The sequence below is a fragment of the Mustelus asterias genome, unplaced genomic scaffold, assembly GCF_964213995.1.
Source record: "Mustelus asterias unplaced genomic scaffold, sMusAst1.hap1.1 HAP1_SCAFFOLD_1818, whole genome shotgun sequence".
Taxonomy (NCBI): domain Eukaryota; kingdom Metazoa; phylum Chordata; class Chondrichthyes; order Carcharhiniformes; family Triakidae; genus Mustelus; species Mustelus asterias.
The window spans coordinates 24795-47500 of NW_027591763.1; the positions used below are offsets into that span (position 1 = coordinate 24795).

Below are 22706 nucleotides of genomic sequence, written 5' to 3' on the forward strand. Positions count from 1 at the left end.
TCTGTATCTAACCCCGTGCTGTCCCTGTCCTGGGAGTGTTTGATGGGGAGACAGTGTAGAGGGAGCTTTACTCTGTATCTAACCCCGTGCTGTACCTGTCCTGGGAGTGATTGATGGGGACAGTGCAGAGGGAGCTTTACTCTGTATCGAACCCCGTGCTGTACCTGTCCTGGGAGTGTTTGATGGGGACAGTGCAGAGGGAGCTTTACTCTGTATCTAAGCCCGTGCTGTACCTGTCCTGGGAGTGTTTGATGGGGACAGTGTAGAGGGAGCTTTACTCTGTATCTAACCCCGTGCTGTACCTGTCCTGGGAGTGTTTGATGGGAAACAGTGTAGAGGGAGCTTTACTCTGTATCTAACCCCGTGCTGTTCCTGTCCTGGGAGTGTTTGATGGGGACAGTGTAGAGGGAGCTTTACTCTGTATCTAACCCCGTGCTGTACCTGTCCTGGGAGTGTTTGATGGGAAACAGTGTAGAGGGAGCTTTACTCTGTATCTAACCCCGTGCTGTTCCTGTCCTGGGAGTGTTTGATGGGGACAGTGTAGAGGGAGCTTTACTCTGTATCTAACCCCGTGCTGTACCTGTCCTGGGAGTGTTTGATGGGGGACAGTGTAGAGGGAGCTTTACTCTGTATCTAACCCCGTGCTGTACCTGTCTTGGGAGTGTTTGATGGGGACAGTGTAGAGGGAGCTTTACTCTGTATCTAACCCTGTGCTGTACCTGTCCTGGGAGTGTTTGATGGGGGACAGTGTAGAGAGAGCTTTACTCTGTATCTAACCCCGTGCTGTACCTGTCCTGGGAGTGTTTGATGGGAAACAGTGTAGAGGGAGCTTTACTCTGTATCTAACCCCGTGCTGTACCTGTCCTGGGAGTGTTTGATGGGGACAGTGCAGAGGGAGCTTTACTGTGTATCTAAGCCCGTGCTGTACCTGTCCTGGGAGTGTTTGATGGGGACAGTGTAGAGGGAGCTTTACTCTGTATCTAACCCCGTGCTGTACCTGTCCTGGGAGTGTTTGATGGGAAACAGTGTAGAGGGAGCTTTACTCTGTATCTAACCCCGTGCTGTTCCTGTCCTGGGAGTGTTTGATGGGGACAGTGTAGAGGGAGCTTTACTCTGTATCTAACCCCGTGCTGTACCTGTCCTGGGAGTGTTTGATGGGGGACAGTGTAGAGGGAGCTTTACTCTGTATCTAACCCCGTGCTGTACCTGTCTTGGGAGTGTTTGATGGGGACAGTGTAGAGGGAGCTTTACTCTGTATCTAACCCCGTGCTGTACCTGTCCTGGGAGTGTTTGATGGGGAGACAGTGTAGAGGGAGCTTTACTCTGTATCTAACCCCGTGCTGTACCTGTCCTGGGAGTGATTGATGGGGACAGTGTAGAGGGAGCTTTACTCTGTATCTAACCCCGTGCTGTACCTGTCCTGGGAGTGTTTGATGGGGACAGTGTAGAGGGAGTTTTACTCTGTATCTAACCCCGTGCTGGACCTGTCCTGGGAGTGATTGATGGGGACAGTGTAGAGGGAGCTTTACTCTGTATCTAACCCCGTGCTGTACCTGTCCTGGGAGTGTTTGATGGGGACAGTGTAGAGGGAGTTTTACTCTGTATCTAACCCCGTGCTGTACCTGTCCTGGGAGTGTTTGATGGGGGACAGTGTAGAGGGAGCTTTACTCTGTATCTAACCCCGTGCTGTACCTGTCCTGGGAGTGTTTGATGGGGACAGTGTAGAGGGAGCTTTACTCTGTATCTAACCCCGTGCTGTACCTGTCCTGGGAGTGTTTGATGGGAAACAGTGTAGAGGGAGCTTTACTCTGTATCTAACCCCGTGCTGTTCCTGTCCTGGGAGTGTTTGATGGGGACAGTGTAGAGGGAGCTTTACTCTGTATCTAACCCTGTGCTGTACCTGTCCTGGGAGTGTTTGATGGGAAACAGTGTAGAGGGAGCTTTACTCTGTATCTAACCCCGTGCTGTTCCTGTCCTGGGAGTGTTTGATGGGGACAGTGTAGAGGGAGCTTTACTCTGTATCTAACCCCGTGCTGTACCTGTCCTGGGAGTGTTTGATGGGGGACAGTGTAGAGGGAGCTTTACTCTGTATCTAACCCCGTGCTGTACCTGTCTTGGGAGTGTTTGATGGGGACAGTGTAGAGGGAGCTTTACTCTGTATCTAACCCCGTGCTGTACCTGTCCTGGGAGTGTTTGATGGGGGACAGTGTAGAGAGAGCTTTACTCTGTATCTAACCCCGTGCTGTACCTGTCCTGGGAGTGTTTGATGGGAAACAGTGTAGAGGGAGCTTTACTCTGTATCTAACCCCGTGCTGTACCTGTCCTGGGAGTGTTTGATGGGGACAGTGCAGAGGGAGCTTTACTGTGTATCTAAGCCCGTGCTGTACCTGTCCTGGGAGTGTTTGATGGGGACAGTGTAGAGGGAGCTTTACTCTGTATCTAACCCCGTGCTGTACCTGTCCTGGGAGTGTTTGATGGGAAACAGTGTAGAGGGAGCTTTACTCTGTATCTAACCCCGTGCTGTTCCTGTCCTGGGAGTGTTTGATGGGGACAGTGTAGAGGGAGCTTTACTCTGTATCTAACCCCGAGCTGTACCTGTCCTGGGAGTGTTTGATGGGGGACAGTGTAGAGGGAGCTTTACTCTGTATCTAACCCCGTGCTGTACCTGTCTTGGGAGTGTTTGATGGGGACAGTGTAGAGGGAGCTTTACTCTGTATCTAACCCCGTGCTGTACCTGTCCTGGGAGTGTTTGATGGGGAGACAGTGTAGAGGGAGCTTTACTCTGTATCTAACCCCGTGCTGTACCTGTCCTGGGAGTGATTGATGGGGACAGTGTAGAGGGAGCTTTACTCTGTATCTAACCCCGTGCTGTACCTGTCCTGGGAGTGTTTGATGGGGACAGTGTAGAGGGAGTTTTACTCTGTATCTAACCCCGTGCTGGACCTGTCCTGGGAGTGTTTGATGGGGACAGTGTAGAGGGAGCTTTACTCTGTATCTAACCCCGTGCTGTACCTGTCCTGGGAGTGTTTGATGGGGGACAGTGTAGAGGGAGCTTTACTCTGTATCTAACCCCGTGCTGTACCTGTCCTGGGAGTGTTTGATGGGGACAGTGTAGAGGGAGCTTTACTCTGTATCTAACCCTGTGCTGTACCTGTCCTGGGAGTGTTTGATGGGGACAGTGTAGAGGGAGATTTACTCTGTATCTAACCCCGTGCTGTACCTGTCCTGGGAGTGTTTGATGGGGGACAGTGTAGAGGGAGCTTTACTCTGTATCTAACCCCGTGCTGTACCTGTCCTGGGAGTGTTTGATGGGGGACAGTGTAGAGGGAGCTTTACTCTGTATCTAACCCCGTGCTGTACCTGTCCTGGGAGTGTTTGATGGGGACAGTGTAGGGGGAGCTTTATTCTGTATCTAACCCTGTGCTGTTCCTGTCCTGGGAGTGTTTGATGGGGACAGTGTCGAGGGAGCTTTACTCTGTATCTAACCCCGTGCTGTACCTGTCCTGGGAGTGTTTGATGGGGACAGTGTCGAGGGAGCTTTACTCTGTATCTAACCCGTGCTGTACCTGTCTTGGGAGTGTTTGATGGGGACAGTGTCGAGGGAGCTTTACTCTGTATCTAACCCTGTGCTGTACCTGTCCTGGGAGTGTTTGATGGGGACAGTGTAGAGGGAGATTTACTCTGTATCTAACCCCGTGCTGTACCTGTCCTGGGAGTGTTTGATGGGGGACAGTGTCGAGGGAGCTTTACTCTGTATCTAACCCCGTGCTGTACCTGTCCTGGGAGTGTTTGATGGGGGACAGTGTAGAGGGAGCTTTACTCTGTATCTAACCCCGTGCTGTACCTGTCCTGGGAGTGTTTGATGGGGACAGTGTAGGGGGAGCTTTATTCTGTATCTAACCCTGTGCTGTTCCTGTCCTGGGAGTGTTTGATGGGGACAGTGTCGAGGGAGCTTTACTCTGTATCTAACCCCGTGCTGTACCTGTCCTGGGAGTGTTTGATGGGGACAGTGTAGAGGGAGCTTTACTCTGTATCTAACCCGTGCTGTACCTGTCTTGGGAGTGTTTGATGGGGACAGTGTAGAGGGAGCTTTACTCTGTATCTAACCCGTGCTGTCCCTGTCCTGGGAGTGTTTGATGGGGGACAGTGTAGAGGGAGCTTTACTCTGTATCTAACCCCGTGCTGTACCTGTCCTGGGAGTGTTTGATGGGGACAGTGTAGAGGGAGCTTTACTCTGTATCTAACCCCGTGCTGTACCTGTCCTGGGAGTGTTTGATGGGGACAGTGTAGAGGGAGCTTTACTCTGTATCTAACCCCGTGCTGTCCCTGTCCTGGGAGTGTTTGATGGGGACAGTGTAGAGGGAGATTTACTCTGTATCTAACCCCGTGCTGTACCTGTCCTGGGAGTGTTTGATGGGGGACAGTGTAGAGGGAGCTTTACTCCGTATCTAACCCCGTGCTGTACCTGTCCTGGGAGTGTTTGATGGGGGACAGTGTAGAGGGAGCTTTACTCTGTATCTAACCCCGTGCCGTACCTGTCCTGGGAGTGTTTGATGGGGACAGTGTAGGGGGAGCTTTATTCTGTATCTAACCCTGTGCTGTTCCTGTCCTGGGAGTGTTTGATGGGGACAGTGTAGAGGGAGCTTTGCTCTGTATCTAACCCCGTGCTGTACCTGTCCTGGGAGTGTTTGATGGGGATAGTGCTGAGGGAGCTTTACTCTGTATCTAACCCCGTGCTGTACCTGTCCTGGGAGTGTTTGATGGGGACAGTGTAGAGGGAGCTTTACTCTGTATCTAACCCCGTGCTGTACCTGTCCTGGGAGTGTTTGATGGGGACAGTGTAGAGGGAGCTTTACTCTGTATCTAACCCCGTGCTGTACCTGTCCTGGGAGTGTTTGATGGGGACAGTGTAGAGGGAGCTTTGCTCTGTATCTAACCCCGTGCTGTACCTGTCCTGGGAGTGTTTGATGGGGATAGTGCTGAGGGAGCTTTACTCTGTATCTAACCCCGTGCTGTACCTGTCCTGGGAGTGTTTGATGGGGACAGTGTAGAGGGAGCTTTACTCTGTATCTAACCCCGTGCTGTACCTGTCCTGGGAGTGTTTGATGGGGACAGTGTAGAGGGAGCTTTACTCTGTATCTAACCCCGTGCTGTACCTGTCCTGGGAGTGTTTGATGGGGACAGTGTAGGGGGAGCTTTATTCTGTATCTAACCCTGTGCTGTTCCTGTCCTGGGAGTGTTTGATGGGGACAGTGTCGAGGGAGCTTTACTCTGTATCTAACCCCGTGCTGTACCTGTCCTGGGAGTGTTTGATGGGGACAGTGTAGAGGGAGCTTTACTCTGTATCTAACCCCGTGCTGTACCTGTCCTGGGAGTGTTTGATGGGGACTGTGTAGAGGGAGCTTTACTCTGTATCTAACCCTGTGTTACTAACCATCAAAGTCGACACGACTGTCTCCATTCAGATCGATATCTCGCAGCATCTCCTCAATCTCTTTAATTTGCACTTTCTCCCCCAGCAGATGGTTAATCGCTCGCTCGAGCTCCGACAGAGAGATCAGCCCATCACCATCCGAATCAAACTGAAAAATAGAGAGCAGTCAGTGCTGAGGGAGTGCCGCACTGTCAGAGGGTCAGTACTGAGGGAGTGCCGCACTGTCAGAGGGTCAGTGCTGAGGGAGTGCCGCACTGTCAGAGGGTCAGTACTGAGGGAGTGCTGCACTGTCAGAGGGTCAGTGCTGAGGGAGTGTCGCACTGTCAGAGTGTCAGTGCTGAGGGAGTGCCGCACTGTCAGAGGGTCAGTGCTGAGGGAGTGCCGCACTGTCAGAGGGTCAGTACTGAGGGAGTGTTGCACTGTCAGAGGGTCAGTGCTGAGGGAGTGCCGCACTGTCAGAGGGTCAGTGCTGAGGGAGTGCTGCACTGTCAGAGGGTCAGTGCTGAGGGAGTGCTGCACTGTCAGAGGGTCAGTGCTGAGGGAGTGCCGCACTGTCAGAGGGTCAGTGCTGAGGGAGTGCCGCACTGTCAGAGGGTCAGTGCTGAGGGAGTGCCGCACTGTCAGAGGGTCAGTGCTGAGGGAGTGCCGCACTGTCAGAGGGTCAGTACTGAGGGAGTGCCGCACTGTCAGAGGGTCTGTACTGAGGGAGTGCCGCACTGTCAGAGGATCAGTACTGAGGGAGTGCCGCACTGTCAGAGGGTCAGTGCTGAGGGAGTGCTGCACTGTCAGAGGGTCAGTGCTGAGGGAGTGCCGCACTGTCAGAGGATCAGTGCTGAGGGAGTGCCGCACTGTCAGAGGGTCAGTGCTGAGGGAGTGCCGCACTGTCAGAGGGTCAGTGCTGAGGGAGTGCCGCACTGTCAGAGGGTCAGTGCTGAGGGAGTGCCACCTTCTCCCTGCTGCCTGTGTGAAGGTATATACAAATGAAATGGATGGCTCTGTGGGGGAGAGGATCAGTAAGTTTGCGGGTTACACACAGATTGGCCGGGCGGTGAACAGTGAGATCGAGTGGGTGACGGGAAACTATAAACTCGATGGTCAAAAGGATGGGTAAATGGCAGGTGGAATTTAACTCTTAAAAAGTGTGAGGTGATGCACGTTGGAAGGAGTAATTTGACAAGGCAGTAGACTCTGAAAGGTCTGGCACTGGGAAGTTCGGGACACTGGGACCTTGGCGTGTTTGTCCACAGATCTCTGAGGGGGGAAAGGCAGCTAAATAGGGAGGTGAGAAAGGCATATTCACACTGGCCTTTATCAATCGGGGTGTAGATTACAGAAGCAGGGGACGTCCTGTTGGAGTTGTATCGAACTTTGGGGAGGCCACAGCTGGAGCACTGGGTGCAGTTCTGGTCACCACATTATAGGGAGGATGTGATTGGACTGGAGGGGGTGCAGAGGGGATTCACCAGGACGCTGCCTGGGACGGAGTGTTTAAGTTATGAAGAGAGGTCGGAGAGGCTTGGGTTGTTTTCTCTGGAGCAGAGAAGACTGAGGGGCGACCTGATCGAGGTGTTGAAGATTATGAGGGACACGGACAGAGTGGAGAGGGGGCAGCTGTTCCCCTGAGTTGAAGGGTCAGTCACGAGGGGGACACGGGTTCAAGGTGAGGGGGGGAGATTTAGGGGGGATGTGAGGGAAAGTTTTTTTTTACCCAGAGGGTGGTGAGGGTGTGGAATGCGCTGCCCGGGAGGGTGGTGGAGGCGGGAGGCCTCACATCCTTTAAAAAGTATTCGGATGAGCACTTGGTCATCAGATTACATGGGTGGCACGGTGACACAGTGGTTAGCGCTGCTGCCTCACAGCGCCAGGGACCCGGGTTCGATTCCCGGGGGCACGGTGACACAGTGGTTAGCGCTGCTCCCTCACAGCGCCAGGGACCCGGGTTCGATTCCCGGGGGCACGGTGACACAGTGGGTTAGCGCTGCTCCCTCACAGCGCCAGGGACCCGGGTTCGATTCCCGGGGGCACGGTGACACAGTGGGTTAGCGCTGCTCCCTCACAGCGCCAGGGACCCGGGTTCGATCCCCGGGGGCACGGTGACACAGTGGTTAGCGCTGCTCCCTCAGAGCGCCAGGGACCCGGGTTCGATTCCCGGGGGCACGGTGACACAGTGGGTTAGCACTGCTCCCTCACAGCGCCAGGGACCCGGGTTCGATTCCCGGGGGCACGGTGACACAGTGGTTAGCGCTGCTCCCTCACAGCGCCAGGGACCCGGGTTCGATTCCCGGGGGCACGGTGACACAGTGGTTAGCGCTGCTCCCTCACAGCGCCAGGGACCCGGGTTCGATTCCCGGGGGCACGGTGACACAGTGGGTTAGCGCTGCTCCCTCACAGCGCCAGGGACCCGGGTTCGATTCCCGGGGGCACGGTGACACAGTGGGTTAGCGCTGCTCCCTCACAGCGCCAGGGACCCGGGTTCGATCCCCGGGGGCACGGTGACACAGTGGTTAGCGCTGCTCCCTCAGAGCGCCAGGGACCCGGGTTCGATTCCCGGGGGCACGGTGACACAGTGGGTTAGCACTGCTCCCTCACAGCGCCAGGGACCCGGGTTCGATTCCCGGGGGCACAGTGGGTTAGCGCTGCGCCCTCACAGCGCCAGGGACCCGGGTTCGATTCCCGGGGGCACGGTGACACAGTGGGTTAGCACTGCTCCCTCACAGCGCCAGGGACCCGGGTTCGATTCCTGGCTTGGGTCACTGTCTGTGTGGAGTTTGCACGTTCTCCCCGTGTCTGCGTGGGTTTCCTCCGGATGCTCCGGTTTCTTCCCACAGTCTGAAAGACGTGCTGGTTAGGGTGCATTGGCCGTGCTAAATTCGCCCTCAGTGTTACCCGAACAGGCGCCGAAGTGTGGCGACCAGGGGATTTTCACACTAACTTCATTGCAGTGTTAATGTCAGCCCACTTGTGTTGCTAATAAGCTAACAATCGGAGCGATGGGCAAGTGGGATGAAGGGGGAGGGCAAGTGTTTCGCACGTGTCAGGACAAACTCGATGGGCTGAAGGGCCTCTCCTGCACTATCTGGTTATATGATTGTGCGGAGGCTCCGGGGAGAAGGCAGGGGGGGTGTTCTGATGAGCGACGGTCCATCGGTTTAGTGGTGTTGATTCGGGTTAGTGGTGTTGATTCGGGTTAGTGGGGTTGATTCGGGTTAGTGGGGTTGATTCGGGTTAGTGGGGTTGATTCGGGTTAGTGGGGTTGATTCGGGTTAGTGGGGTTGATTCGGGTTAGTGGGGTTGATTCGAGTTAGTGGTGTTGATTCGGGTTAGTGGTGTTGATTTGGGTTAGTGGGGTTGATTCGGGTTAGTGGGGTTGATTCGGGTTAGTGGGGTTGATTCGGGTTAGTGGGGTTGATTCGGGTTAGTGGTGTTGATTCGGGTTAGTGGGGTTGATTCGGGTTAGTGGGGTTGATTTGGGTTAGTGGTGTTGATTTGGGTTAGTGGTGTTGATTCGGGTTAGTGGTGTTGATTTGGGTTAGTGGGGTTGATTCGGGTTAGTGGTGTTGATTGGGGTTAGTGGTGTTGATTCGGGTGAGTGGGGTTGATTCGGGTTAGTGGGGTTGATTCGGGTTAGTGGTGTTGATTCGGGTTAGTGGTGTTGATTCGGGTTAGTGGTGTTGATTCGGGTTAGTGGGGTTGATTCGGGTTAGTGGGGTTGATTCGGGTTAGTGGGGTTGATTCGGGTTAGTGGTGTTGATTCGGGTTAGTGGTGTTGATTCGGGTTAGTGGGGTTGATTCGGGTTAGTGGTGTTGATTCGGGTTAGTGGGGTTGATTCGGGTTAGTGGGGTTGATTCGGGTTAGTGGGGTTGATTCGGGTTAGTGGTGTTGATTCGGGTTAGTGGGGTTGATTCGGGTTAGTGGTGTTGATTCGGGTTAGTGGGGTTGATTCGGGTTAGTGGTGTTGATCCGGGTTAGTGGGGTTGATTCGGGTTAGTGGTGTTGATCCGGGTTAGTGGGGTTGATCCGGGTTAGTGGTGTTGATTCGGGTTAGTGGGGTTGATTGGGGTTAGTGGTGTTGATTCGGGTTAGTGGGGTTGATTCGGGTTAGTGGGGTTGATTCGGGTTAGTGGGGTTGATTCGGGTTAGTGGGGTTGATTCGGGTTAGTGGGGTTGATTCGGGTTAGTGGTGTTGATTGGGGTTAGTGGGGTTGATTCGGGTTAGTGGGGTTGATTCGGGTTAGTGGTGTTGATTCGGGTTAGTGGGGTTGATTCGGGTTAGTGGTGTTGATTCGGGTTAGTGGGGTTGATTCGGGTTAGTGGTGTTGATTCGGGTTAGTGGGGTTGATTCGGGTTAGTGGGGTTGATTCGGGTTAGTGGGGTTGATTCGGGTTAGTGGTGTTGATTCGGGTTAGTGGTGTTGATTGGGGTTAGTGGGGTTGATTCGGGTTAGTGGTGTTGATTCGGGTTAGTGGGGTTGATTCGGGTTAGTGGTGTTGATTGGGGTTAGTGGTGTTGATTCGGGTTAGTGGTGTTGATTCGGGTTAGTGGTGTTGATTCGGGTTAGTGGTGTTGATTCGGGTTAGTGGGGTTGATTCGGGTTAGTGGTGTTGATTCGGGTTAGTGGTGTTGATTCGGGTTAGTGGGGTTGATTCGGGTTAGTGGGGTTGATTCGGGTTAGTGGGGTTGATTCGGGTTAGTGGTGTTGATTCGGGTTAGTGGTGTTGATTCGGTTTAGTGGTGTTGATTCGGGTTAGTGGGGTTGATTCGGGTTAGTGGTGTTGATTCGGGTTAGTGGTGTTGATTCGGGTTAGTGGTGTTGATTCGGGTTAGTGGGGTTGATTCGGGTTAGTGGTGTTGATTCGGGTTAGTGGTGTTGATTCGGGTTAGTGGGGTTGATTCGGGTTAGTGGTGTTGATTCGGGTTAGTGGGGTTGATTCGGGTTAGTGGGGTTGATTCGGGTTAGTGGTGTTGATTCGGGTTAGTGGTGTTGATTCGGGTTAGTGGTGTTGATTCGGGTTAGTGGGGTTGATTCGGGTTAGTGGTGTTGATTCGGGTTAGTGGTGTTGATTCGGGTTAGTGGTGTTGATTCGGGTTAGTGGGGTTGATTCGGGTTAGTGGGGTTGATTCGGGTTAGTGGTGTTGATTCGGGTTAGTGGGGTTGATTCGGGTTAGTGGGGTTGATTCGGGTTAGTGGTGTTGATTCGGGTTAGTGGGGTTGATTCGGGTTAGTGGGGTTGATTCGGGTTAGTGGTGTTGATTCGGGTTAGTGGTGTTGATTCGGGTTAGTGGTGTTGATTCGGGTTAGTGGCGACGCGTTGATCACAGCTGGGGTGAGTCCAGACCGGTTTGAGCAGAGTTTTAATTTGAACGCAGGAGCGATGCACTCCGACACTCGCCACCAACCTCTTTGAAAGCAAACTTCAGCTCCCGTACGCCGACCATATGTGCTGTCTCCTGGAGCAACTTGGGGGCCATTAGTTCCACAAAATCCTCCAGACTGACCCGGCCCCCAACTGTTCAAAAACAAAACACAGCAGATCAACATCAATCGCCCAGAATGTGAGCACCGAGCGAGATTCACTCTGTATCTAACCCCGTGCTGTACCTGTCCTGGGAGTGTTTGATGGGGACAGTGTAGAGGGAGCTTTACTCTGTATCTAACCCCGTGCTGTACCTGTCCTGGGAGTGTTTGATGGGGGACAGTGTAGAGGGAGCTTTACTCTGTATCTAACCCCGTGCTGTACCTGTCCTGGGAGTGTTTGATGGGGACAGTGCAGAGGGAGCTTTACTCTGTATCTAACCCCGTGCTGTACCTGTCCTGGGAGTGTTTGATGGAGACAGTGTAGAGGGAGCTTTACTCTGTATCTAACCCCGTGCTGTCCCTGTCCTGGGAGTGTTTGATGGGGGACAGTGTAGAGGGAGCTTTACTCTGTATCTAACCCCGTGCTGTACCTGTCCTGGGAGTGTTTGATGGGGACAGTGTAGAGGGAGCTTTACTCTGTATCTAACCCCGTGCTGTATCTGTCCTGGGAGTGTTTGATGGGGGACAGTGTAGAGGGAGCTTTACTCTGTATCTAACCCCGTGCTGTACCTGTCCTGGGAGTGTTTGATGGGGACAGTGTAGAGGGAGCTTTACTCTGTATCTAACCCCGTGCTGTACCTGTCCTGGGAGTGTTTGATGGGGACAGTGTAGAGGGAGCTTTACTCTGTATCTAACCCCGTGCTGTACCTGTCCTGGGAGTGTTTGATGGGGACAGTGTAGAGGGAGCTTTACTCTGTATCTAACCCCGTGCTGTACCTGTCCTGGGAGTGTTTGATGGGGGACAGTGTAGAGGGAGCTTTACTCTGTATCTAACCCCGTGCTGTACCTGTCCTGGGAGTGTTTGATGGGGGACAGTGTAGAGGGAGCTTTACTCTGTATGTAACCCCGTGCTGTACCTGTCCTGGGAGTGTTTGATGGGGACAGTGTAGAGGGAGCTTTACTCTGTATCTAACCCCGTGCTGTCCCTGTCCTGGGAGTGTTTGATGGGGGACAGTGTAGAGGGAGCTTTACTCTGTATCTAACCCCGTGCTGTACCTGTCCTGGGAGTGTTTGATGGGGGACAGTGTAGAGGGAGCTTTACTCTGTATCTAACCCCGTGCTGTCCCTGTCCTGGGAGTGTTTGATGGGGACAGTGTAGAGGGAGCTTTACTCTGTATCTAACCCCGTGCTGCACCTGTCCTGGGAGTGTTTGATGGGGACAGTGTAGAGGGAGCTTTACTCTGTATCTAACCCCGTGCTGTCCCTGTCCTGGGAGTGTTGGATGGGGACAGTGTAGAGGGAGCTTTACTCTGTATCTAACCCCGTGCTGTCCCTGTCCTGGGAGTGTTGGATGGGGACAGTGTAGAGGGAGCTTTACTCTGTATCTAACCCCGTGCTGTACCTGTCCTGGGAGTGTTTGATGGGGGACAGTGTAGAGGGAGCTTTACTCTGTATCTAACCCCGTGCTGTCCCTGTCCTGGGAGTGTTTGATGGGGACAGTGTAGAGGGAGCTTTACTCTGTATCTAACCCCGTGCTGCACCTGTCCTGGGAGTGTTTGATGGGGACAGTGTAGAGGGAGCTTTACTCTGTATCTAACCCCGTGCTGTCCCTGTCCTGGGAGTGTTGGATGGGGACAGTGTAGAGGGAGCTTTACTCTGTATCTAACCCCGTGCTGTCCCTGTCCTGGGAGTGTTGGATGGGGACAGTGTAGAGGGAGCTTTACTCTGTATCTAACCCCGTGCTGTACCTGTCCTGGGAGTGTTTGATGGGGACAGTGTAGAGGGAGATTTACTCTGTATCTAACCCCGTGCTGTACCTGTCCTGGGAGTGTTTGATGGGGACAGTGTAGAGGGAGCTTTACTCTGTATCTAACCCCGTGCTGTACCTGTCCTGGGGGTGTTTGATGGGGACAGTGTAGAGGGAGCTTTACTCTGTATCTAACCCCGTGCTGCACCTGTCCTGGGAGTGTTTGATGGGGACAGTGTAGAGGGAGCTTTACTCTGTATCTAACCCCGTGCTGTACCTGTCCTGGGAGTGTTTGATGGGGACAGTGTAGAGGGAGCTTTACTCTGTATCTAACCCCGTGCTGTACCTGTCCTGGGAGTGTTTGATGGGGACAGTGTAGAGGGAGCTTTACTCTGTATCTAACCCCGTGCTGTCCCTGTCCTGGGAGTGTTTGATGGGGACAGTGTAGAGGGAACTTTACTCTGTATCTAACCCCGTGCTGTACCTGTCCTGGGAGTGTTTGATGGGGGACAGTGCAGAGGGAGCTTTACTCTGTATCTAACCCCGTGCTGTCCCTGTCCTGGGAGTGTTTGATGGGGACAGTGTAGAGGGAGCTTTACTCTGTATCTAACCCCGTGCTGTCCCTGTCCTGGGAGTGTTTGATGGGGACAGTGTAGAGGGAGCTTTACTCTGTATCTAACCCCGTGCTGTACCTGTCCTGGGAGTGTTTGATGGGGACAGTGTAGAGGGAGCTTTACTCTGTATCTAACCCCGTGCTGTCCCTGTCCTGGGAGTGTTTGATGGGGACAGTGTAGAGGGAGCTTTACTCTGTATCTAACCCCATGCTGTACCTGTCCTGGGAGTGTTTGATGGGGGACAGTGTAGAGGGAGCTTTACTCTGTATCTAACCCCGTGCTGTACCTGTCCTGGGAGTGTTTGATGGGGGACAGTGTAGAGGGAGCTTTACTCTGTATCTAACCCCGTGCTGTACCTGTCCTGGGAGTGTTTGATGGGGACAGTGTAGAGGGAGCTTTACTCTGTATCTAACCCCGTGCTGTACCTGTCCTGGGAGTGTTTGATGGGGGACAGTGTAGAGGGAGCTTTACTCTGTATCTAACCCCGTGCTGTACCTGTCCTGGGAGTGTTTGATGGGGACAGTGTAGAGGGAGCTTTACTCTGTATCTAACCCCGTGCTGTACCTGTCCTGGGAGTGTTTGATGGGGGACAGTGTAGAGGGAGCTTTACTCTGTATCTAACCCCGTGCTGTCCCTGTCCTGGGAGTGTTTGATGGGGGACAGGGTTACTGTATACCTACGCCTCATTTTAATTTGCTGGCTGACTTCTAGTAGTTCCATTTCAGTTGGCATGTAACCCATCGTCCTCATACATTCTCCAAGGTCCTTGTAGCTGATATATCCATCCTGATCCGTATCAAACTCATTAAATGCTTCAGCTATCTCTGTGACAAGATATTAAAATGGTCCATAATTACTGTCTGAACGATCTTATTCTGCATTCCTTGTTGAAACAGAGTTTAAAGAGAGACTCCCTCTTTAAACAGAGTCCCTGACGGAGAGACTCCCTCTTTAAACAGAGTCCCAGACGGAGAGACTCCCTCTTTAAACAGAGTCCCTGACGGAGAGACTCCCTCTTTAAACAGAGTCCCTGACGGGGAGACTCCCTCTTTAAACAGAGTCCCTGACGGAGAGACTCCCTCTTTAAACAGAGTCCCTGACGGAGAGACTCCCTCTTTAAACAGAGTCCCTGACGGAGAGACTCCCTCTTTAAACAGAGTCCCTGACGGAGAGACTCCCTCTTTCAACAGAGTCCCTGACGGAGAGACTCCCTCTTTCAACAGAGTCCCTGACGGAGAGACTCCCTCTTTAAACAGAGTCCCTGACGGAGAGACTCCCTCTTTAAACAGAGTCCCTGACGGAGAGACTCCCTCTTTAAACAGAGTCCCTGATGGAGAGACTCCCTCTTTAAACAGAGTCCCTGACGGAGAGACTCCCTCTTTAAACAGAGTCCCTGACGGAGAGACTCCCTCTTTAAACAGAGTCCCTGACGGAGAGACTCCCTCTTTAAACAGAGTCCCTGACGGAGAGACTCCCTCTTTAACCAGAGTCCCTGACGGAGAGACTCCCTCTTTAAACAGAGTCCCTGACGGAGAGACTCCCTCTTTAAACAGAGTCCCTGACGGAGAGACTCCCTCTTTAAACAGAGTCCCTGAGGGAGAGACTCCCTCTTTAAACAGAGTCCCTGACGGAGAGACTCCCTCTTTAAACAGAGTCCCTGACGGAGAGACTCCCTCTTTGAACAGAGTCCCTGAGGGAGAGACTCCCTCTTTAAACAGAGTCCCTGACGGAGAGACTCCCTCTTGAAACGGGGTGGATATTTGTGAATGTACCCACCTTCTAACTCCTCAGCGGCAAGCTCCCGGTCCTGTGTGGGTGAGAGAGAAGATGATTATTTCATCCATAAATCTCATGTTCTGCGTGATTCTGTGGAACTTCCATCACTCGCGCCTCAACACGACCGACCCGATCTTTGCTGAGGCCTATTCATTCTGAGGGAATATCAATCCTTGGCCAGTGGGTGGACAAGGTTCTCAGGGGGTGTCACAGGGAAGAGGGAGTTCAGTGATGGGGGGAGATCGGAGAAGCTGAAGGGCGATAGGGAGATTGAATTGAGGCATTCAGGATCACGAGAAAAGTTTTTTGGATCGAGTGAATGAGGAGAAACTGGCGGGAGGTTTTGAGAGGCAGAGGGACACAGACTGAGGAGAATCGGGAGGGGGGGAGAGGGTCAGTGCTGAGGGAGTGCCGCACTGTCAGAGGGTCAGTGCTGAGGGAGTGTCGCACTGTCAGAGGGTCAGTGCTGAGGGAGTGCCGCACTGTCAGAGGGTCAGTGCTGAGGGAGTGCCGCACTGTCAGAGGGTCAGTGCTGAGGGAGTGCCGCACTGTAAGAGGGTCAGTGCTGAGGGAGTGCCGCACTGTCAGAGGGTCAGTGCTGAGGGAGTGCCGCACTGTCAGAGGGTCAGTGCTGAGGGAGTGCCGCACTGTCAGAGGGTCAGAGCTGAGGGAGTGCCGCACTGTCAGAGGGTCAGTGCTGAGGGAGTGCCGCACTGTCAGAGGGTCAGTGCTGAGGGAGTGTCGCACTGTGAGAGGGTCAGTGCTGAGGGAGTGCCGCACTGTCAGAGGGTCAGTGCTGAGGGAGTGTCGCACTGTCAGAGGGTCAGTGCTGAGGGAGTGCCGCACTGTCAGAGGGTTAGTGCTGAGGGAGTGCCGCACTGTCAGAGGGTCAGAGCTGAGGGAGTGCCGCACTGTCAGAGGGTCAGTGCTGAGGGAGTGCCGCACTGTCAGAGGGTCAGTGCTGAGGGAGTGCCGCACTGTCAGAGGGTCAGTGCTGAGGGAGTGCCGCACTGTCAGAGGGTCAGTGCTGAGGGAGTGCCGCACCGTCAGAGGGTCAGTACTGAGGGAGTGCCGCACTGTCAGAGGGTCAGTGCTGAGGGAGTGCCGCACTGTCAGAGGGTCAGTGCTGAGGGAGTGCCGCACTGTCAGAGGGTCAGTACTGAGGGAGTGCCGCACCGTCAGAGGGTCAGTACTGAGGGAGTGCCGCACTGTCAGAGGGTCAGTGCTGAGGGAGTGCTGCACTGTCAGAGGGTCAGTACTGAGGGAGTGCCGCACTGTCAGAGGGTCAGTGCTGAGGGAATGGAACACTGTCAGGGTCAGTGCTGAGGGAGTGCCGCACTGTCAGAGGGTCAGAGCTGAGGGAGTGCCGCACTGTCAGAGGGTCAGTACTGAGGGAGTGCCGCACTGTCAGAGGGTCAGTGCTGAGGGAGTGCCGCACTGTCAGAGGGTCAGAGCTGAGGGAGTGTCGCACTGTCAGAGGGTCAGTACTGAGGGAGTGCCGCTCTGTCAGAGGGTCAGTGCTGAGGGAGTGCTGCACTGTCAGAGGGTCAGTACTGAGGGAGTGCCGCACTGTCAGAGGGTCAGTGCTGAGCGAGTGCCGCACTGTCAGAGGGTCAGAGCTGAGGGAGTGCCGCACTGTCAGAGGGTCAGTGCTGAGGGAGTGCCGCACTGTCAGAGGGTCAGTGCTGAGGGAGTGCCGCACTGTCAGAGGGTCAGTGCTGAGGGAGTGCCGCACTGTCAGAGGGTCAGTGCTGAGGGAGTGCCGCACTGTCAGAGGGTCAGAGCTGAGGGAGTGTCGCACTGTCAGAGGGTCAGTACTGAGGGAGTGCCGCTCTGTCAGAGGGTCAGTGCTGAGGGAGTGCTGCACTGTCAGAGGGTCAGTACTGAGGGAGTGCCGCACTGTCAGAGGGTCAGTACTGAGGGAGTGCCGCACTGTCAGAGGGTCAGTGCTGAGGGAGTGCTGCACTGTCAGAGGGTCAGTGCTGAGGGAGTGCTGCACTGTCAGAGGGTCAGTGCTGAGGGAGTGCCGCACTGTCAGAGGGTCAGTGCTGAGGGAGTGCCGCACTGTCAGAGGGTCAGAGCTGAGGGAGTGTCGCACTGTCAGAGGGTCAGTACTGAGGGAGTGCCGCTCTGTCAGAGGGTCAGTGCTGAGGGAGTGCTGCACTGTCAGAGGGTCAGTACTGAGGGAGTGCCGCACTGTCAGAGGGTCAGTGCTGAGGGAGTGCCGCACTGTCAGAGGGTCAGTGCTGAGGGAGTGCCGCACTGTCAGAGGGTCAGTGCTGAGGGAATGGAACACTGTCAGGGTCAGTGCTGAGGGAGTGCCGCACTGTCAGAGGGTCAGAGCTGAGGGAGTGTCGCACTGTCAGAGGGTCAGTGCTGAGGGAGTGCCGCACTGTCAGAGGGTCAGTGCTGAGGGAGTGCCGCACTGTCAGAGGGTCAATGCTGAGGGAGTGCCGCACTGTCAGAGGGTCAGTGCTGAGGGAGTGCCGCACTGTCAGAGGGTCAGTGCTGAGGGAGTGCCGCACTGTCAGAGGGTCAGTACTGAGGGAGTGCCGCACTGGCAGAGGGTCAGTGCTGAGGGAGTGCCGCACTGTCAGAGGGTCAGTGCTGAGGGAGTGCCGCACTGTCAGAGGGTCAGTGCTGAGGGAGTGCCGCACTGTCAGAGGGTCAGTGCTGAGGGAGTGCCGCACTGTCAGAGGGTCAGTGCTGAGGGAGTGCCGCACTGTCAGAGGGTCAGTACTGAGGGAGTGCCGCACTGTCAGAGGGTCAGTACTGAGGGAGTGCCGCACTGTCAGAGGGTCCAGGAAGGGAAATGAAATTGAGATAAGGTGACGGATTTGAGGGAATAAGTTGAGAATTGGGTGAGGGAATTATCATTCTGATAATCAGGCTTGGAAATCAACTATTTATATCCATGTTTGGCAGACCTGTGAGCTTGTGTATGAAATAGTGTCTCTCGCTAAACTCATCTACAAAACAGCTTATTAACTTACTGACGTCCCAAATCTGTTTATAAATAGTAATCCCTCCGGTAAAGTCAACACTAACCCACTCCCGACCTAGTAACACTCTGATAGACCCCACACCCCTCACTGTAACACTCTGATATACCCCACACCCCTCACTGTAACACTCTGATATACACCACACCCCTCACTGTAACACTCTGATATACCCCACACCCCTCACTGTAACACTGATACACCCCACACCCCTCACTGTAACACTCTGATGTACCCCACACCCCTCACTGTAACACACTGATATACCCCACACCCCTCACTGTAACACACTGATATACCCCACACCCCTCACTGTAACACTCTGATACACCCCACACCCCTCACTGTAACACTGATACACCCCACACCCCTCACTGTAACACTCTGATATACCCCACACCCCTCACTGTAACACTCTGATACACCCCACACCCCTCACTGTAACACTCTGATGTACCCCACACCCCTCACTGTAACACACTGATATACCCCACACCCCTCACTGTAACACACTGATATACCCCACACCCCTCACTGTAACACTCTGATACACCCCACACCCCTCACTGTAACACTCTGATGTACCCCACACCCCTCACTGTAACACACTGATATACCCCACACCCCTCACTGTAACACACTGATATACCCCACACCCCTCACTGTAACACTCTGATATACCCCACACCCCTCACTGTAACACACTGATATACCCCACACCCCTCACTGTAACACTCTGATATACCCCACACCCCTCACTGTAACACTCTGATATATCCCACACCCCTCACTGTAACACTCTGATATACCCCACACCCCTCACTGTAACACTCTGATATACCCCACACCCCTCACTGTAACACTCTGATATACCCCACACCCCTCACTGTAACACTCTGATGTACCCCACACCCCTCACTGTAACACACTGATATACCCCACACCCCTCACTGTTACACTCTGATATACCCCACACCCCTCACTGTAACACACTGATATATCCCACACCCCTCACTGTTACACTCTGATATACCCCACACCCCTCACTGTAACACACTGATATACCCCACACCCCTCACTGTAACACTCTGATATACCCCACACCCCTCACTGTAACACACTGATATATCCCACACCCCTCACTGTAACACTGATATACCCCACACCCCTCACTGTAACACTCTGATATGCCCCACACCCCTCACTGTAACACTCTGATATACCCCACACCCCTCACTGTAACACTCTGATATACCCCACACCCCTCACTGTAACACTCTGATATACCCCACACCCCTCACTGTAACACTCTGATATACCCCAGACCCCTCACTGTAACACTCTGATATACCCCACACACCTCTCTGTAACACTCCGATATACCCCACACCCCTCACTGTAACACTCTGATATACCCCACACCCCTCACTGTAACACTCTGATATACCCCACACACCTCTCTGTAACACTCTGATATACCCCACACCCCTCACTGTAACACTCTGATATTCCCCACACCCCTCTCTGCAACACTCTGATATACCCCACACCCCTCACTGTAACACTCTGATATATCCCACACCCCTCACTGTAACACTCTGATGTATCCCACACCCCTCACTGTAACACTCTGATACACCCCACACCCCTCACTGTAACACTCTGATATATCCCACACCCCTCACTGTAACACTCTGATATATCCCACACCCCTCACTGTAACACTCTGATATACCCCACACCCCTCACTGTAACACTGATATACCCCACACCCCTCACTGTAACACTCTGATATAACCCACACCCCTCACTGTAACACTCTGATATACCCCACACCCCTCACTGTAACACTCTGATATACCCCACACCCCTCACTGTAACACTCTGATATACCCCACACCCCTCACTGTAACACTCTGATACACCCCACACCCCTCACTGTAACACTCTGATATACCCCACACCCCTCACTGTAACACTGATATACCCCACACCCCTCACTGTAACACTCTGATATATCCCACACCCCTCACTGTAACACTCTGATATACACCACACCCCTCACTGTAACACTCTGATATATCCCACACCCCTCACTGTAACACTCTGATATACCCCACACCCCTCACTGTAACACTCTGATATACCCCACACCCCTCACTGTAACACTCTGATATACCCCACACCCCTCACTGTAACACTCTGATATACCCCACACCCCTCAATGTAACACTCTGATATACCCCACACCCCACACTGAAACACTGATATACCCCACACCCCTCACTGTAACACTGATATACCCCACACCCCTCACTGTAACACTCTGATGTACCCCACACCCCTCACTGTAACACTCTGATACACCCCACACCCCTCACTGTAACACTCTGATACACCCCACACCCCTCACTGTAACACTCTGATATACCCCACACCCCTCAGTGAAACAGTGAGTTACCCCGTACCCCTCTTTGCGACCCTCTGTGATACTCACCCGGCTGAATAGTGCGTTGAGGAAGGGTGAGTACATCTTGGTTGTTAGAGACGGGGTGTCGCTGGCCCTCCGTTTGCTCCTGGTGGTGAGTGAGGGGGTGTCGCTGCTTCTCCTGGGGGTTTGGAAAGTGACCGATGGTGTCTCACTTGCCCTCCTCCTGTCTTTGCCGGTCGGGGTGTTCTGCTCTGAGTGCCCTTCCCTCGGGCCCCTCTCCCCGCTCTGAGAATGCTTCAGCGACGACTGCCGGAGGGCAGATTTGATGGGCTTGTCCCTGGGCCGTTCCTCACCCTTCTCCCCCTTTGCCTGTTTGCCCTTCTGCTCCGAAGGTGTCTGTTGCTCCTGGATCTTTGACATGTTTACCGAGTGCTCGATACGCGTTGGGGGGGCGAGTGGAGAGCCTTCAGTACCAAGCGATTATGCGATTATTCAAATCCAACTCTGGAGTTAGTGTCAAAGCTCGTTATCCTGATCTGATCATGGATTTGTTGGTCATTTAGTGTCTCTCCCCCCCTCTCTCTGTCTCTCCCCCTCTCTCTCTGTCTCTCTCTCTCTGTCTCTCCCCCTCTCTCTCTGTCTCTCCCCCTCTCTCTCTGTCTCTCCCCCTCTCTCTCTGTCTCTCCCCCCCTCTCTCTGTCTCTCTCTCTGTCTCTCCCCCTCTCTCTCTGTCTCTCTCTCTGTCTCTCCCCCTCTCTCTCTGTCTCTCCCCCTCTCTCTCTGTCTCCCCCCCCTCTCTCTGTCTCTCTCTCTCTGTCTCTCCCCCCCTCTCTCTGTCTCTCTCTCTCTGTCTCTCCCCCTCTCTCTCTGTCTCTCCCCCCTCTGTCTCTCTCTCTTCCCCCCCTCTGTCTCTCTCTCTCTTCCCCCCCCTCTGTCTCTCTCTCCCCCCCTGTCTCTCTCTCTCTGTCTCTCCCTCTCTCTGTCTCTCTCTCTCTCGCTCTCTGTCTCTCTCTCTCTCTGTCTCTCTCTCTCTCTGTCTCTCTCTCTCTCTGTCTCTCTCTCCCCTCCCTCTGTCTCTCTCTCTCCCCTCCCTCTGTCTCTCTCTCTGTCTCTGTCTCTCTGTCTCCCTCTCTCTCTGTCTCTCTCTCTCTCTCTCTCTGTCTCTCTCTCTCTCTCTCTGTCTCTCTCTCCCCTCCCTCTGTCTCTCTCTCTCCCCTCCCTCTGTCTCTCTCTCTGTCTCTGTCTCTCTCTCTCCCCTCCCTCTGTCTCTCTCTCTCCCCTCCCTCTGTCTCTCTCTCTGTCTCTGTCTCTCTCTCTCCCCTCCCTCTGTCTCTCTCTCTGTCTCTGTCTCTCTCTCTCCCCTCCCTCTGTCTCTCTCTCTCCCCTCCCTCTGTCTCTCTCTGTCTCTGTCTCTCTGTCTCCCTCTCTGTCCCTGTGTAGTACAGGGTATGAAGGTAGCAGTTGTGTACCCGTGGTTGGAGGGAGGAATTTATTTGGAGGTGGTCAGTGGGGTTTGATGGAGCCCGGCTGAGCGATGGTTAACATGGAATTGGAGAGTGACACTGCCGACAGAGTGGTGTATGGGTGACGCTGTGTTACTGTCCCTGACTAATGTTCTGGGGACTCGGGTTCGAATCCCACCGCGGCAGATGGTGGAATTTGAATTCAATAAAAAATATCTGGGATTAAGAATCTACTGATGACCCATTGTCGGAAAAACCCATCTGGTTCCCTTTAGGGAAGGAAATCTGCCGTCCTTACCCCGGTCTGGCCTACATGTGACTCCAGAGCCACAGCAATGTGGGTGACTCTCAGTTGAAGAGGCACTGCTGCCTCAGTGCCAGGGACCCGGGTTCGATTCCCGGCTCGGGTCACTGTCTGTGTGGAGTCTGCACATTCTCCCCGTGTCTGCGTGGGTTTCCTCCGGGTGCTGTGGTTTCCTCCCACAGTCCGAAAGATGTGTGGGTTAAGGGGGATTGGGGGGAAATACATGGGGTTCCAGGGATAGGGCAGTGGGTGAGGCTGGTTAAGGTGCTCTGTCACAGAATGAGTGCAGGTTCGACGGGCTGGATGACCCTCCTGCTGCACTGTGGGGATTCGCTGAATCTGCGAGTGTGGTTGTCTCTCAAATGAGCCGCTGAGTTCGGAGACAATTCGAGACGGAGAATAAAGTCTGGCCCAACCAG

General features: G+C 53.9%; 1 protein-coding gene across 1 annotated transcript; it reads right to left on the reverse strand.

Moving 5' to 3' along the window:
* Positions 1 to 5169: 5169 nt before the first annotated feature.
* On the reverse strand, positions 5170 to 20940 carry LOC144488730 (calcium-binding protein 4-like). The gene is made up of 5 exons (XM_078206831.1): positions 20587 to 20940; positions 15088 to 15118; positions 13992 to 14147; positions 10833 to 10942; positions 5170 to 5582 (listed from the first exon to the last, which is right to left on the reverse strand). Exons 1-5 carry the CDS (start codon positions 20938 to 20940, stop codon positions 5430 to 5432), a joined length of 804 nt encoding a protein of 267 aa, XP_078062957.1. The 3' UTR covers positions 5170 to 5429.
* Between the last annotated feature and the right edge of the window lie 1766 nt (positions 20941 to 22706).

What these genes read in the sequence shown, in the direction of transcription:
- LOC144488730 (XM_078206831.1), bottom strand. Translation starts at nt 20,940, where the DNA reads ATGTCAAAGATCCAGGAGCAACAGACACCTTCGGAGCAGAAGGGCAAA. An exon ending in TCAACGCACTATTCAGCCGG is followed by an intron (nt 15,119 to 20,586) that starts GTGAGTATCACA and finishes TCACCCACACAG; the next exon opens with GACCGGGAGCTTGCCGCTGA. An exon ending in TGCCGCTGAGGAGTTAGAAG is followed by an intron (nt 14,148 to 15,087) that starts GTGGGTACATTC and finishes GACCATTTTAAT; the next exon opens with ATCTTGTCACAGAGATAGCT.